A 15,619-nucleotide genomic window follows, 5' to 3' on the forward strand; every position below is an offset into this window, starting at 1 on the left:
AGGTCATCTCTAACTTTCTGAAGGGCAAACTGACAGATTCTGTACAGGATTCAAAATCAGAGGCATCGAGTACCTAGTGTAGTGACTGATGATAGGGATAGAAATTCTGTTTGTGCAGGGTGCGAATAACACTTGTCTGGCTGATTCCTCATTCCTTGACCATATGTCTCGTGCCACTGTGTGGACTCATTAGTGTCATAGCCAACGCAGCTACTTCGTGTTCTCTGTTTTCTTTCTTGTCGCCTTTTTGACTTTTGAGCAGCCTGATCACACAAGCATCTTAACAATTCGTGCAGTTGTCTGGCATGTCAGACATTGGTGATCCGGATAGATAGCCCTATACTGCTGTGCTGTTGTAAGACATTTCCTTTACATTCACCATATAGGAGTAATATATCCAGTTTCTCCTCATTGGTGTACGTGTCTGCACACATCGAATTTTGAGCAGAAATGAGCAGTGTGCAGTGCAGACAACTAATATGCAAATGTGTTGACGTTCTGGCACAGCATAGTATGAGAGCTCTGCTTGGCGGTGTTTGCACAGCTAGTGCCGATTCCGGCCACCGTGCTCTCAGATTCTAGGACATTTCTTGAATTTTTGTGCGACAGGTTTCAATGTCAACATTCAAGAAGGCTATATGACTGTAATTGTCTTCTAAAGAGCTATCGGATGCAGTTGTAAAAAGTATACAGTTCCATTGTAAAAAAAAGTACTTACTTCAATATCTCAGTTGACACCAGGACTAAAAAGTTAACTAAACAAAAAATGTGTGTCCCTTGATGCTCTTAACATTTGCTGAAAACTGTGTTTTGACATGTGTAACCATTCACAAAATAAAAAGGGGTATTGGTATTGCTTCTTATGTGATTCATCCTATACAGTGTGGGGGACGGGGTAACAAAATACAATGCATGTGCCAGAACACGAGCTCCAGAGATGTGGTGCTCATATTAGCTCATTCATACTCTTTGGACCATCCCTGTACCACCGCCAAGATGGAAACTGAAGCGAGAAATTACAGAAATACAAGTGGATACTGAATTTTTTTAAAAAAAAAAAAAAAAGAAAAAGAAAAAGAAAGAAAGAATAAGAAGAAGGGGTAGCTCTTCCAATCTCCTCTTCCCTCCTTTCTGTAACTGTGAGTCTTGTTTATTGTTATTGCAAATTCATATTCTGTAATAGTCTTCTAATCATAAGCCATAAGCACAGCCTTTCTGTTTTCTGGGAAAACCAAGTGAGAAGAAAATGTATTCTTGAGTATACTTATTATTATTATTATTATTATTATTATTATTATTTTGGTAATATATATAATGAGAAAGACTATGTATGGGAGAAACCACTTGTCTGACTGTGGGAAAGAAACAAAACCACACATTTACACAGCAGTGCACAGTACAGTGTTTTCTTTGTCGCAGTCAGTTTTAACAGAAAACCAGTACACCGTTGTTTAAGAAATATGTCTATTACAGTATTGTGTAAAAAATTGAATTAAATCGGTCAAGTACTTTTCAAGATTTGTGCTAACAGTATTTTCATAAAGATGACATGTTAAGTTACAGACAGGCACAATTAAGACACTTACTTGAGAATTTTGGGCACAGCCTTCATCAGTAAAAGAGAAACAGAGAAACACACACTATTCATATACATACCCAGGCACATGACTGCCAGCTCAGGCCAGAATGCAACTATCACACGGGATGGAAGCAGCAGTCTGGTGAGGGTGGGAAAGGCAAAGGGGAAGGTAGTAGTGTACGACACTATCTGGTGGAGTGTGCAGGGACAAGAATGTCAATAGGTGCAGGTTAGGAGGTAGTGGTGCAGGGAGGAAAGATGAGCAGGTTAATTGGCAGAGGGCAGCTAACGAAGAGGGTGGGAGATGAGTATGGGGAGGAGATGATGGACAGGGTGAGTGGAACTGTTGGGTGGAGGGTGTTACTGTAAGTTGAGGCCAGGATAGTTACAGTAGTGGAGTATGTGTTGTAAGGATAACTCCTATATCCACAGTTCTGATAAACTTTTGGTGAAGGGGAGGATCCAGAAGGCCCAGGTAGTAGTGCAGATAAAGACAATGCATTGTTTAATGTTGTTTCCAAAAATCACAAAACATTCTTGATTGATTTACTTCAAATTTTTATGTAGTACACTAATAAACAGTCAGCTGGACATATGCCATATACAGGGTGATTAGAAACAACGTGAAAGGCTTGTAAGGGTATCACAGGATATGTTGTGCTGAGAAATAATTGCTAAGAAAAAAATTTGATGCATTATGCCATTTCTGATTTAATTAACATTGGAGTTAGCCAGTGTGATCATTGTGTGTGACAAATTTGAGCATCCTGCCAGAGAGACAGGTACCTCACATGCTCTTCGTGTAGTTTCCTAAAGCCAAACAGGAGAGCAATACAAAAATTGGACACGCGGAGGCAAGGATCCAACCTGAGCCAACGGCTGAGCAGTCTCGTGCTCTGTCATCTACACTATGAGGACAACTGACACTAACTGTATCTGGCAGGCTGCGCGATTTGCGTGTGAAGTGACCTGATTGGCTAACTTCAGCGCTAATTAAATCAGAAATGGTGCAATGTATCAAATTCTTTTCTTAACAATTATTTCTCGACACAACTTACCCTGTAATACCCTTGCACATTGCAAGCTTTTCACACCGTTTGTGACTACCCTGTATGTTTTTGAAAATAGACAGCTGTAAAAAATGCAATACCATCAAGAACTGTTTTCAGTGGCACGAGGGGATGATAAGTGCATACTTTGTGGTCGTAGTGTTAGTGATACATTTGTTACGGTCATCGGCAACTAGACGGTGCTCGGGAGGATTGTGCACTGTATGTTTTGACTCTGCAGGCAGTATCTGTGCTGAGTTTAGAGGTGAACAGCGTTTGCAACAGTCATTCAGGGGTACAACCGTGCCCCTCTGATGAGTCCACATTCCTGTTGAACAGCTCTAGGTGTTTGAATAGGGTCGCATTGTAGGCCTGTGGGAAGCTAGACGGACGTATTGATGAATTGCTGCTCATTTCGGACACAATGTTTCGGTGATGTGTCACTGCTTTCAACAGTGGTCTGTGGAACATTCCCACATCTGGGAAATCTGCGCACCTGTTGTACCTTGCGTGTCATTAGGAACCACTGGGAACAGTCTGCTTGCAGCACTACTGAGAACAGCTGTGAATCTGGCTAGATACCACTAGCGCTCTGGTTATGTGAAACAGTGGACTGGAGAATGGAATGGTATTCTGTTGTCTTCAGTGGTGGCCGTAAGTTCTCCCTCTATGTGAGTGGTGGACTTACACACGTGTGCTGTAGATGTGGTTATCTGTATACTCCAGAGTGCATTCACTCGTGACACACTGGTCCCGTCCCAGGCTTTAGGGTGGGAGAGTCCATCAGTTACAACTTGCAGTCACATTTGATGTTTCTGCAGGGTAAAGTAATGAGTGCTGCTACAATGCACGGGCTGTCGTCCCTGTGCACCAAGTGTTCTTTGTGGTGTACGAGGGTGGTTGAAAAGTTCTCGGAATGAAATAGAAAAAAGCACTTACGTCACTGAAACTTTTTTATTTATTTTTTAATGTAGTCTCCTCGTGGATTAATGCACTCGGTCCAACAATGTTCCAGTGCCATGATTCCATCTTGAAAAAAAAGTTTCCTCCAGGCCTGCAAAATAGTTGTCAACTCTGGCTATCAATTCTTTGTTTGAAGTGAATCTTCATCCACTAAGAAAAATTTTCAGTTTTGGGAAGAGATGAAAGTCTGCCAGAGCTATATCAGGTGAGTAAGATGGGTGTGACAACAATTCTTTCTTTAGTTCGTGTGATTTTACCACGGCGATGGCACGTGTGTGCGGGCACAGCATCGAGAGTCGTGGCACCCGTCTTGCAGATAATTCTTCAGTTAAAATGTGATATACCCTTTCAGATGACATCTGGCAATGGTGAGCAATTTCACACACTTTCAATCGGCGATCCTCTGTGACCATTTTGTGCACTTTTACAATGATTCTGGAATAGTGACACTTCTTGGCCTACTACTGCACAGATCCTCATCTGAGCTCTCCCGACCAAATTTAAATTCATTTGCCCACTTGGCAACAGTCGAATATGAAGGAACAGAGTCCCCCAGTATATTGTGAAAATCAGCACGAATGTCCTTTGCTTTCATACCTTTCTTTACGAAGTACTTAATCACTGCTCGAATCTCGATTTTTCCATCTTCGCAAATCACTACGTGGGAACATCAACAACAGAGCCTCATCACCGCCACAGCTATCTTCCGAGAGGATTGACGTGGCACATGTTTACAGACAGCAGTCCAATGAATATCCCGTGAACAACTCGTTGTGCTAGAGCTGACCTCTCATGATAATTTCGAGAACTTTTCAAACCACCCTCATACTAGTACTTTTCGGGCTAGCAAGATCACCAGATCACTCACCAGATGAGTGTGTATGGGACATGGTGAAGTGGGATCTTGTTCTCCAGGACGTTTGGGACAGTCTGTCATAGGATGCCATTTGGCACCTTTACGATTGTTTTTGTGTGAGAGGGAGGGCGAGGGATACTCTGTGTAATGACATGACTCTTTGGGTACCATTTACTGTGACGTGCATTTAATTTTGTTTGAATTTCTCATATGCTCCCACAATGATGAACTACCTTTCACTTCACTCGTCAATAAAGTGACCTTGTCCTTGAAGTTGTTGAATTTTTTTCTGGCAGGGTGCGAAAACATTGTTAGCAAAAATCTCAAAAAGTTTTTAACTGATTTGCTTCAGAGTTTTACATGGTGCTCTAATAAACATTCAGAAGGACATGGGCTACATTTTCTTTAAACAACAGTGTGCAGGGTTTCTGTTGAAACTGGCAGAAGGAAAAAAAATGATAGACTGTGCTGTAAAATGTATAGTTTTGTTTTTTTCTCTTCCTTTAACAGAAAACAGGAGTGTTGTATGTATAGCTTATTGGCCTGTGATTAGAATACTACTTGGTAATATGAATCTTCTGAAACTTTGTGATCATACAAGTTCGCAGATTAAAACTGTGAAAAATTCTGTCATTGAAGTTGCCATTCTTACAGATCCAGCAGATGGAGAAATCTCTCTTGTGCCCCACATACCAATGACCCTGGCTGATTTACCCATTCATCTTAATTAATTTCAAGGTTTCATTTGGAATAAAGTTAGAAGATAGGGAGGGTGGGGTGGGGGTGGGGCAGGGGGAGGAAGAGATGGAGAGAGAGGGAGGGGAAAAAGGAGATGGAGAGAGTGGGAGGAGGAGATAGGTGAAGAGAGTGTAAGAGGATATAGATAGAGAGATGGGGAAGGAGGACTGGACAAAGGGAGAGAGAGAAGGTGATGGACAGGGAGAAGGTGGACATTTATTCAATTCCAATACATATTTAGCAATTACGAAACATTGCCACATTTGCTAGTCTACAGTATTTTGGCGACTGACCCAGTGATCTTCTGCAGCTGCTGCAACCTGTGCTGTTACGTGTACTCATTGCATAGACTCCTGCCAGACTGTGGACTATTGTTAGTCTTGCATCACTATTTGTAGCCGAGTTCGACTCCCGACGCCCACTAATGCTCTTTGATGCTATTTTGTTTTTCAGAGACTGGACTTATATTCCAGGAATTGCTCATCCTGTCAACATTTCCCATCTGTGATGTATTTGCTGGCTGGTAATATCTTAAATTGAGTGCCAGACCCCAAACCTCGTTTAAATTGAAATCTGTCCCTGTTTATTAGGTTTTGCGACATCTTTATTTTGAAGGACTCCTTAATTACACTCTCCCATTGTACTTAATATTTGCGTTGTGTTTCTGGTCTCACCATATTTCATTTCGTGATTGTATTTGAGATAGCATTTGTTGATAGCTTTTGTTTCAGTCAGACAAGTCACTGCGAAGCGCCAAGAGAATGTACATTTCTGCAGAACAAAATTGCATCAAATATCCTATTTGGTGGAAGGAGTTGAACTCATCTATAAATAGCAACATGAGACCAACTGCAGTTCACAGTCTGGTTGGAGTTCAGGCACTGAGTATGCATAACAAAACAACTTGCAGAACGTGAAGAAGATGGCAGGAATGGTCGTTGAAATATTGTCCACAAAATGGAAACAACAATTCAGCTGAGCACTCATTAGCATGCAAGTAATTTATCGTGCAAAGGGAACCTGAAAGATATTTTGTGTGAGGCAAAGCAAACAAATTACTGTATTGATCTGAATGTAAACTGTAATGGCTACCAAAAATTTGACCAAGAAAAATGAGTGTGTGACTCTACAAATACCACTATATTATTGGATCACAAAAACCTGTTAACTGCAGTGCCTGTTCCTTAGTTCAGAACAGAGCAACCGTATTACTAGTGTTTGGAAGCTGACCATTGTATATAAGGCAGCAGTTTAACTATCTATGACTGTTAACAATTCATTATGTAGTGATTGTTCCATTGTTTTATGTGACAGAACAGGCACAGTTTTTCCCTAAAGGATAAAGTTTAGTAAAGAAAGAAAATCATCAACAAACTTCCGAATTAGTCACAGTTATAGTGCAAGTGTCAAACACTTAGTTATTCCTGATGCAAAGAGCGCATCTAATAGTAAAGCTTTCAAGAAGTGTGGTTCAAGAAACGGTGCAGTGTTCAGTGTCCTGGATGATGACATGCTTGGAGTTCTTGGTAGGAGAGTGACAAATATATTGAAACTGATGAGTGACTACCAGATGTGAAGTTAACAGTAACATCAAGGAAGACTGTGATTAGAAGTCTGCCATGCCTGTGTTATTTATCTGTATAATAAAATATAAAAAAGTGGTTAAGAGCGACTTTACATAGGACAGTTTTTCTAAGTGAGTAATGTGACCTTTTTTTTCTATTGAGAATGAGCTTCCCGCTTCCCCCCCCCCCCCCCCCCCTCCCCCGCCTCTTTTCATTTTTTCAAAATTAATCCTATTTTTTATATTTTTTGATCCGACTTATATGCTACATTCAGTTTCTCTCTTCAGCAGTTACTGATAAGCACTGTACATACACTATGTGACCAAAAGTATCCGGCACTCCCAAAATCGTACGTTTTTCATATTAGGTGCATTGTGCTGCCACCTATTGCCAGGTACTCCATATCAGCAACCTCACTAGTCATTAGACATCGTGCAAGAGCAGAATAGGGCATTCCACGGAACTCACAGACTTCAAACATGGTCAGGTGATTGGGTGTGATTTGTGTCATACGTCTTACATGAGTTTTCCACAATCCTACACATCCCTAGCTCCACTGTTTCCAATGTTATAGTGAAGTGAAGGGACACGTACAGCACAAAAGCGTATGGGCCGACTTCGTCTGTTGACTGACAGAGATTGCCGACAGTTGAAGAGGGTCATAATGTGTAATAAGCAGACATCTATCCAGACCATCACACGGGAATTCCAAACTGCATCAGGATTCACTGCAAGTACTACGACAGTTAGGTGGGAGGTGAGAAAACTTTGATTTCATCGTCGAGTGGCTGCTCATAAGCCACACATGACTCTGGTAAATGCCAAAGACACCTCGCTTGGTGTAAGGAGTGTAAACCTTGGACGACTGCACAGTGGAAAAATATTGTGTCCAATGACAAACCACTGTACACAATGTGGCGATTGGATGGCAGGGTGTGGGTATAGCGAATGCCTGGTGAATGTCATCTGCCAGCGTATGTAGGGGCGACAGTAAAATTTGGAGGCAGTCGTGTTACGGTGTGGTTGTGTTTTTCATGGAGGGGGCTTGTACCCCTTGTTCTTTTGCATGGCACTATCACAGCACAGACCTACATTGATGTTTTAAGCACTTTCTTGCTTCCCACTGTTGAAAAGCAATTTGGGGATGGCAATTGCATCTTTCAACACACTTGAGCACCTGTTCATAATGCATGGCCTGTGGCGAAGTGGTTACACGACAATAACATCCCTATAATGGATGCCAGGCCTCACCGATCAACATCGATACCTCTCCTCAGTGCAGCACTCCATGAAGAATGGGCTGCCATTCCCCAATAAACGTTCCAGCACCTCATTGAAAGTATGCCTGCGAGAGTAGAAGCTGTCATTATCTGTAAGGGTGGGCCAACATTATATTGAATTCCAGCATTATCGATAGAGGGCGCCTCAGACGTGTAAGTCATTTTCAGCCAGGTGTCCGGATACTTTTGATGATATAGTGTACTGTATGAATTTTCCCAACTGTGTTGTCAGTAGAGTAATTTAGATTGTGTGATTGTTGGTCAAATGACATAAGTGCGCCCGTGCACCCATCCACGTGCACGTCCGCATGCGAAACACACACACACGCGAAGAGGGGGGATGAGAGAGAGAGAGAGAGAGAGAGAGAGAGAGAGAGAGTGTGTGTGTGTGTGTGTGTGTGTGTGTGTGTGTACCTGGTGCAGAAACAGATCTCTTATGATTTTTCTGAAAACTGAAAAAAATTCTCAAACGAGTCATAAAACCTTTCAGAAGGCTGATTTCCCATGAATTAGCTTCAGTTGTAGTTCCTCTACATATTTTTGCAAGACATTTAACAAAAACTCAGTTTCTTCTTTCACAGCATACTTTGAACTTTACAGACTCACTATTATCCATTAACTTATGATGGTACAATTACTTCAAGTAGCTCTGTGTTTTCATACAGCTGAGTCTATTATTACCCACAGTGTATGAAATGCCCTGTCAGTACATATTTTCACCACTGCAAGAAACCAAGGAACAGTGAAGACAATCAATGACATGTGATTAGTCTGCTTCAAAGAAGGCATCAGTAGAAAAAGCTGTGAAGACATTTTTGTGGGATGTGAAGGATGTAATGCTCATAGCATTCTTTGAAAAAGAAAAGTTATCAATGGAAAATACTACTATTAAGTACTGGATCAGTTCAGCTAGAAACCAAAGGAAACATGGTCTTCTTTGAAAGTAAGAAACTACTGTTTCATTACAACAGCAAACCAGTACATTCATGTCCCTGAAAAACAGCACAAATTACATCAAGAATTGCTGGTGCATACCCCAATATTCTCCAGGTTATAAGGGGTGATCTACAAGTTTTTATTTGAGAGCATTGCTGCAGTGTATATGCAACATAACGTGACTCAGTGTGCATATGTATGCTTTGACATGCAAGTAAGGAATTAGTGTGGCATTTGTCTCTTTCTGACATGCGTGCAGGAAATATAGGAACGTGAATATGATGACATTATTACCAGATTTGTCCAAATGACGCCATCATGCTGGTATTATTTTGTAGGCTGCCTAATGACAAACACCAATAGATGTCCACTGGAAAATGAAGAATGGATCTGAGTTAGCAAATCTGTTGAAAACTGCCTTTGGGGAATGGTGCACCAAGTTCCATGCTGGTCACAGTTCGACACAAGACTACAGTTGATGTGGGAGGCCAGCCTCTTGGTCCAACTCAAGTGTGAGACACTTCACCAACCGCCCTATAGTCCTGATCTCTCCCCATGTTAATGTCATGCCTTCGATCCATTTAAAAAAATCTTTGAAGGCACAGTGATTCCTGTCAGGTGAGAATGTGCAGTTGGCTGTTACAGACTTTTTTATGGAGTAGGACATGGTGTTTTACAAATGGGGATCTTCAAGCTGGTGCATTGGTGGGATGATTGCCTCAATGCTCAAAGTTATTTTGTGTGAGTGGAATACCAATTCTCGACTGTACAGCCTTTGAACAGAAAGTTTTTGACTGCTCCTTATACCTCACTGTGATTTCTTCTTGTTCCTAAACATGCCTTAAAAATGAAAAAAATCTACTCAAATAATGGTGTGATCTTCAAGACAGGTGCACATATTATAGGAGTACCTCAAAACACAGCCAGGATGTTGGGGAAATCAAAATCTTAAACAGGGCTGCGAAACAGCAGCTGTGCAAATCTGAATAGGTTTAAAAATCAGCCAACCAGTTGCAAATAAAGGTTTTGTTAACCATTGACCTAGGTTTCAATATTTGTAAAAATAGCTTCTTCAGAAGTAGTGGACCCTAAAAATGTATACAACCAGTTACAAAGTTATTTTTACAAACATAATAATTTATTAATAGAAAAATATTCATGACATAAGCATACTCACATGTTACATCACATGATGGTACATTAGATTAGATGAAGCCGAGCGGCTCTTTTTGTAAAGAAGATTGACAAAACAAAAATTATCATAAGCAGTGGCTTTAAATGGTAGCCAGATTACATACATTGTGCTTAATGAATGCTCACTATTAAGTGCCCATAGGTAGAGGCTCTTGTCAACATAAAATTGTAATAGATGATGTGACTTACCGAACGAAAGTGCTGACAGGTCGATAGACACACAAACAAACACAAACATACACATGAAATTCAAGCTTTCGCAACAAACTGTTGTCTCATCAGGAAAGAGGGAAAGACGAAAGGATGTGGGTTTTAAGGGAGAGGGTAAGGAGTCATTCCAATCCCGGGAGCGGAAAGACTTACCTTAGGGGGAAAGAAGGGGTATACACTCGCACACACACACACATATCCATCCGCACATACACTGACACAAGCAGACATTTGTAAAGGCAAAGAGTTTGGGCAGAGATGTCAGTCGAGGTGGAAGTACAGAGGCAAAGATGTTGTTGAAAGACAGGTGAGGTATGAGTGGCGGCAAATTGAAATTAGCGGAGATTGAGGCCTGGCGGGTAACGAGAAGAGAGGATATACTGAAGGGCAAGTTCCCATCTCCGGAGTTCTGACAGGTTGGTGTTAGTGGGAAATATCCAGATAACCCGGACGGTGTAACACTGTGCCAAGATGTGCTGGCCGTGCACCAAGGCATGTTTAGCCACAGGATGATCCTCATTACCAACAAACACTGTCTGCCTGTGTCCATTCATGCGAATGGACAGTTTGTTGCTGGTCATTCCCACATAGAATGCGTCACAGTGTAGGCAGGTCAGTTGGTAAATCACGTGGGTGCTTTCACACGTGGCTCTGCCTTTGATCGTGTACACCTTCCGGGTTACAGGACTGGAGTAGGTGGTGGTGGGAGGGTGCATGGGACAGGTTTTACACCAGGGGCGATTACAAGGGTAGGAGCCAAAGGGTAGGGAAGGTGGTTTGGGGATTTCATAGGGATGAACTAAGAGGTTACGAAGGTTAGGTGGACGGCGGAAAGACACTCTTGGTGGAGTGGGGAGGATTTCATGAAGGATGGATCTCATTTCAGGGCAGGATTTGAGGAAGTCGTATCCCTGCTGGAGAGCCGCATTCAGAGTCTGATCCAGTCCTGGAAAGTATCCTGTCACAAGTAGGGCACTTTTGGGGTTCTTCTGTGGGAGGTTCTGGGTTTGAGGAGATGAGGAAGCTGTTTCCCTCTATTATATTAAAATTGTAATAGGTGTCACAGGATAAAATATTTGCATAAGCCACGTGTACCTGACACCAGAGACTAAGGCCAACTGCAATAAGTATACAGGCTCAAGCGACCAGGAAAATTTGGGCTCCAGAGGGCGCCAAATGCTTGTGCATAAGAATTGCATCTTGGTTGTGTTCAACAACAGTGTTTTGTATTAAAGCAAACATGAAATTTCTTCTACAAGGCTATTAAGATATAATAGATTTACAGATATACATTACGTATAAAATTACTAATACATTTGCTAACGGAGTAAATAAAAAAATTCAGTGTGCAGAAGTAGAGTTCTGTTTACAAAAGATCACTGTTACAAATGCAAGGGGAAAGAAGATCAAATATAAGCTAAAACAACATCACTAAAAAGAAAACCTTCCGCTTGACACTACGGAAGCTTAAGCGATGAGAAAAATGAGAAAGCAGTGGGCACTATATACATTCACTTAATCACTATGTCTTGCTGGTGTTAAATAGCATAATTTTACATTAAAGCAGTATGACAATTTCTTATAGATGGGCACTAAAAATGGAACAATTTTAAAGGTATACATTAAATATAAAATTTGTAATACATTTATGTAGCAAAGTGACACTGCACATAGTTTAAGTATGCAGAAGTTAACAGCTACAAAACTTACTTCTGTCACCAAAAAGGTGGAGGACATAATAAAAGTTTGTATTCCTAAAAGGAGAGTGTACATAAACTGTATTCCCATATAACGAAATATCTTTTAAGAAAAGGGTCTATTGAAACATAACCAGCACGGAACCCGAAAATATCATTCTTGTGAAAACAACTGGTTCTTTATTCACAGGAAGTAATGAGTGCTGTCAACAGTGGATACTGGTTAATTCCATGTTTCTAGATTTCCAGAAGACTTTTGAACTGAATTATATCTGAGGTTCCACAAGGAAGTATCATAGGTCATCTGCAGTTCTTGATTCATATAAATAATTTAAGAGAGAATCTGAGGAGGCCTCTCGGAGTGTTTGCAGACGGTGCTGTTATTTATCATATAGTAAAGTCATAGGAAGATCAAAAATAATGACAAAATGATTTAGAGAAGTCACCTACATGATGCAACAAGTGGCAGTTGATGCTGAATACTAAAAAGAGTGTACTGAAAAAATGCATTAAATTTCAGTTACACTAAAATCAAACAAATTTCATGGTTTTCATCTCAATAGAATACATGGGGATTATAATTACAAACAACTTAAGTTGCGACTATCACATAGAATATATTGTGGGAGGGGAGACCAGACACAGAATTTTATTGGTAGAACTCTTATAAGGTGCAACTAGTTTGCTAAAGTGACTTTCTACACTAGGATTGTCTGACCTGTGAGGGAGTATTGATCCATAGTATAGGATCCTTACCAAACAGAGTTCAAAGTGGAATCACGAATATGATAACCTACGTGGGGTGTAATCATTAAAATAAAGGCGTATTTTGTTGTAGCAAGGTCTTTCCAAGAAATTTCAATCGTTAACCAGCATCTCCAAAAGTCAAAATATTTTGTTGACTCTCACCTACACAGGGAGAAGATACCATCATGTTAGAATAAGGGAAAGTCTATGAATCACAAATTGTGAGGACCATCTGTAAAATGAAAAAAAAAAAAAAGATATGAAATTTCTTCACAGCAAAAAGCCTTAAAGATAAATAATGAACAAGAATCTTTAGTGCCACTCTTAGACACAGAGAGAAATGAGTTTAAAATTTTACTGTGAATTAATGGCTGGACAAAGCCAAAGTCAAATGTGTGTGGGCCTCAGGTCAGCCACAAGTCTATCGTCAGTTCTCTCACAGAAAGTTTAGGTATTCATTTCTTCCATGTGCTCTTTGAAAATTGAATATTGGTGATATAGTCTGAAACTGGTTCTATGCACATTCTACTAAGCACTCGAGTGTGAAATGTTGAGTTATCATTTAGCTTTAGTAGAAGAAAAATAAATAATTTGCTTTGGAAAAAATGGCATCTCCATTCATAACTTGAGTACTTACTAAATTTCCCGTTTAGAAAGGGTATTCAATAAGTAATTGAAGACTTTTTTCCTGAAAGTAGGTTGGTTTTATTCAGGATTCCAATACATCATATTATTCCTCACTCATTTGCCTATAAAACCCTGCTTTTCAACATAATTTCCATTCAGTGTGACAGCCTTATGCAATTTTATTGGGAGAACCTGTTTGCCTGCGCAGTACCACTCTACTGGTCGACATAAGAGCCAATGTCTTGCTGCATCTGTAATCTCACCAGCATTCAAGTGCTGCTTCTCGTGGAGTGCATCTGTCATCGGGCAAAACAGATGGAAGTCGGAAGGTCCGTGATCCGGGCTGTAGTCCAGTGAAGTTTCGTGAGTGTACCATCACTGCCAACAGAGAGATCCAGTTACACAGAGAGGTGTTTGATTGTGATCTGTTGATCAATTCGAATGAGTGTCCACAGGCTTCAGCATCACAGGAGCTGCAGCTGTGTGCATGCGGCTGGCACACGAGAGGGGGAGACTGGACAGATTTGTGTTACCTTGTTGTGATGGTGACAAATATCTCATCCAGTGACTCATCATGCCTTTGTTCACTGCACGGTTTCCGTAGACATTTTGCAAGTGCCTGTGAATATCTGCGATAGTCTAGTTTTCCACCAAAAGAAATTTAGTGAGAGCTCTGTGCTTGGAATGCACCTCTGTTACAGATGCCATTTTTAAGGCTACATATAGCACTGCTCTCTATCAGAAGTTCATTAAACTGTAGGTGCTGAAGCAGGAATATTCCACAATGTCCCACAACAAACTGAAACTGGCTGAGAAAAAACAGTTTTGCGTTACTTGTTGAATGCCTCTTGTAATTTGTTTGGATACTTGCTTTTTTGTATAGACATGCATAGATGTTGTGTAATAAATATAAAAACAAGCTCTCATTAGTGTTTAGGAAGGTTCTGCTACCTTACGTAGTAAATAACACTCTTTTTCTTTTCAGCTGCCTGGATACTGCTGACTGGGACTTAAGAAGAGCTCTCCTATTATTCATTGAAATGTACAAAGCAGATACAATTCCAGCAAGTGGATTCAGAAAACCAAAAGAAGCAGCGAAATCTTGAAAGCGAGAAAGCTTTCTTCCCTATTAGAGTATATGTGTCTGCATAGCGTATGAAGCAGCGACTGAGAAACATTGCACGCTTTGTGAATGTGGTAATTGTTATTACAGAAAAAGATGATGAAAGTTAGTTTTGAGACCGATTAACTGAGGTACATCTGGTGAAAGTTAGTTTTGTGACTGACTAACTGAGGTACATCAGCAGGGAACAGAGTGCAGAGAGCAGTTAATATGATGTTCGTTGTATCCAAAGGAAAATTCAACCGAAAGAACTCGTAAACTATGGGCAAAATAACTGTCCAATATTTGCTTCAAAGAAGTGATACACACACAAAAGTAAAAGTACACAACACTATCCTAGCTTTTGTGGGCACGAGCACATATGCGGACACACGCAGGCACGTTGCACAATTTGTCTGTAAGTTAGCAAACTTTCAGTCTTTTTTGTGTGGCTGTCAATGAATCACCGCTTCTACTGTCCAGTGAGTGGTGTCCTTTACTCCTAAATTATGTACATTCTCTCTTCAACTATATTTGACCTGTGGCCACTGGACATTTAACTGTCAATAATTCGATGTCAGACACAGCACTCGTAGCAGATCTCGCTTCGCAGCAGATAAAACAGTAGAGCCCTTAAGCTCACAGTTTACACCAAACTGCAGTAAGACGGCCAAGTCTTCAGACAACTCAAGTTTATCAAGCATAACCTGGTACCAGGCAATTTTGCTTCAGCTTGGAACCCTACATAACTTAAAGTATCATTGATTGTTCGTCAGTATTAATTTGTTACGTGTTGTACTCATATTATCTACAGCGGGAAGCCAACGGTCCAAAGTGGGGAGCTGTGAGATGTGTATGCTTGCCCGTCACTGCTGCCTTGGCCGTGCACTGGCACTGCTCTGACACCCAGGGTCCTCTGAAACATCATCCAAACAAATTACCAGCAGTAGCTGTCGTAACATCAATACATCCGACAGTTAATTACTCAAAATAGATCTGAGCATAATTGTTTTTAGACACACTCTGTTACATATTACTTTGACATCACCTGCAGACACACTTACATGGGCAACTTT

At 40.8% G+C, this 15,619-nt stretch overlaps 1 protein-coding gene across 1 annotated transcript in view; it reads left to right on the forward strand.

Moving 5' to 3' along the window:
- The window catches only part of LOC124550601 (nuclear RNA export factor 1-like), a 135,068-nt gene extending 120,162 nt beyond the window's left edge, over positions 1-14,906 (forward strand). The window contains exon 14 of the mRNA XM_047125324.1: positions 14,427-14,906. Coding sequence (XP_046981280.1) covers positions 14,427-14,547 — 121 coding nt within the window. The 3' untranslated portion in view covers positions 14,548-14,906. The remainder of the gene's footprint in view (positions 1-14,426) is intronic.
- Positions 14,907-15,619: the final 713 nt, after the last annotated feature.

Source organism: Schistocerca americana, chromosome 9 (genome assembly GCF_021461395.2).
Source record: "Schistocerca americana isolate TAMUIC-IGC-003095 chromosome 9, iqSchAmer2.1, whole genome shotgun sequence".
NCBI classification, from domain to species: domain Eukaryota; kingdom Metazoa; phylum Arthropoda; class Insecta; order Orthoptera; family Acrididae; genus Schistocerca; species Schistocerca americana.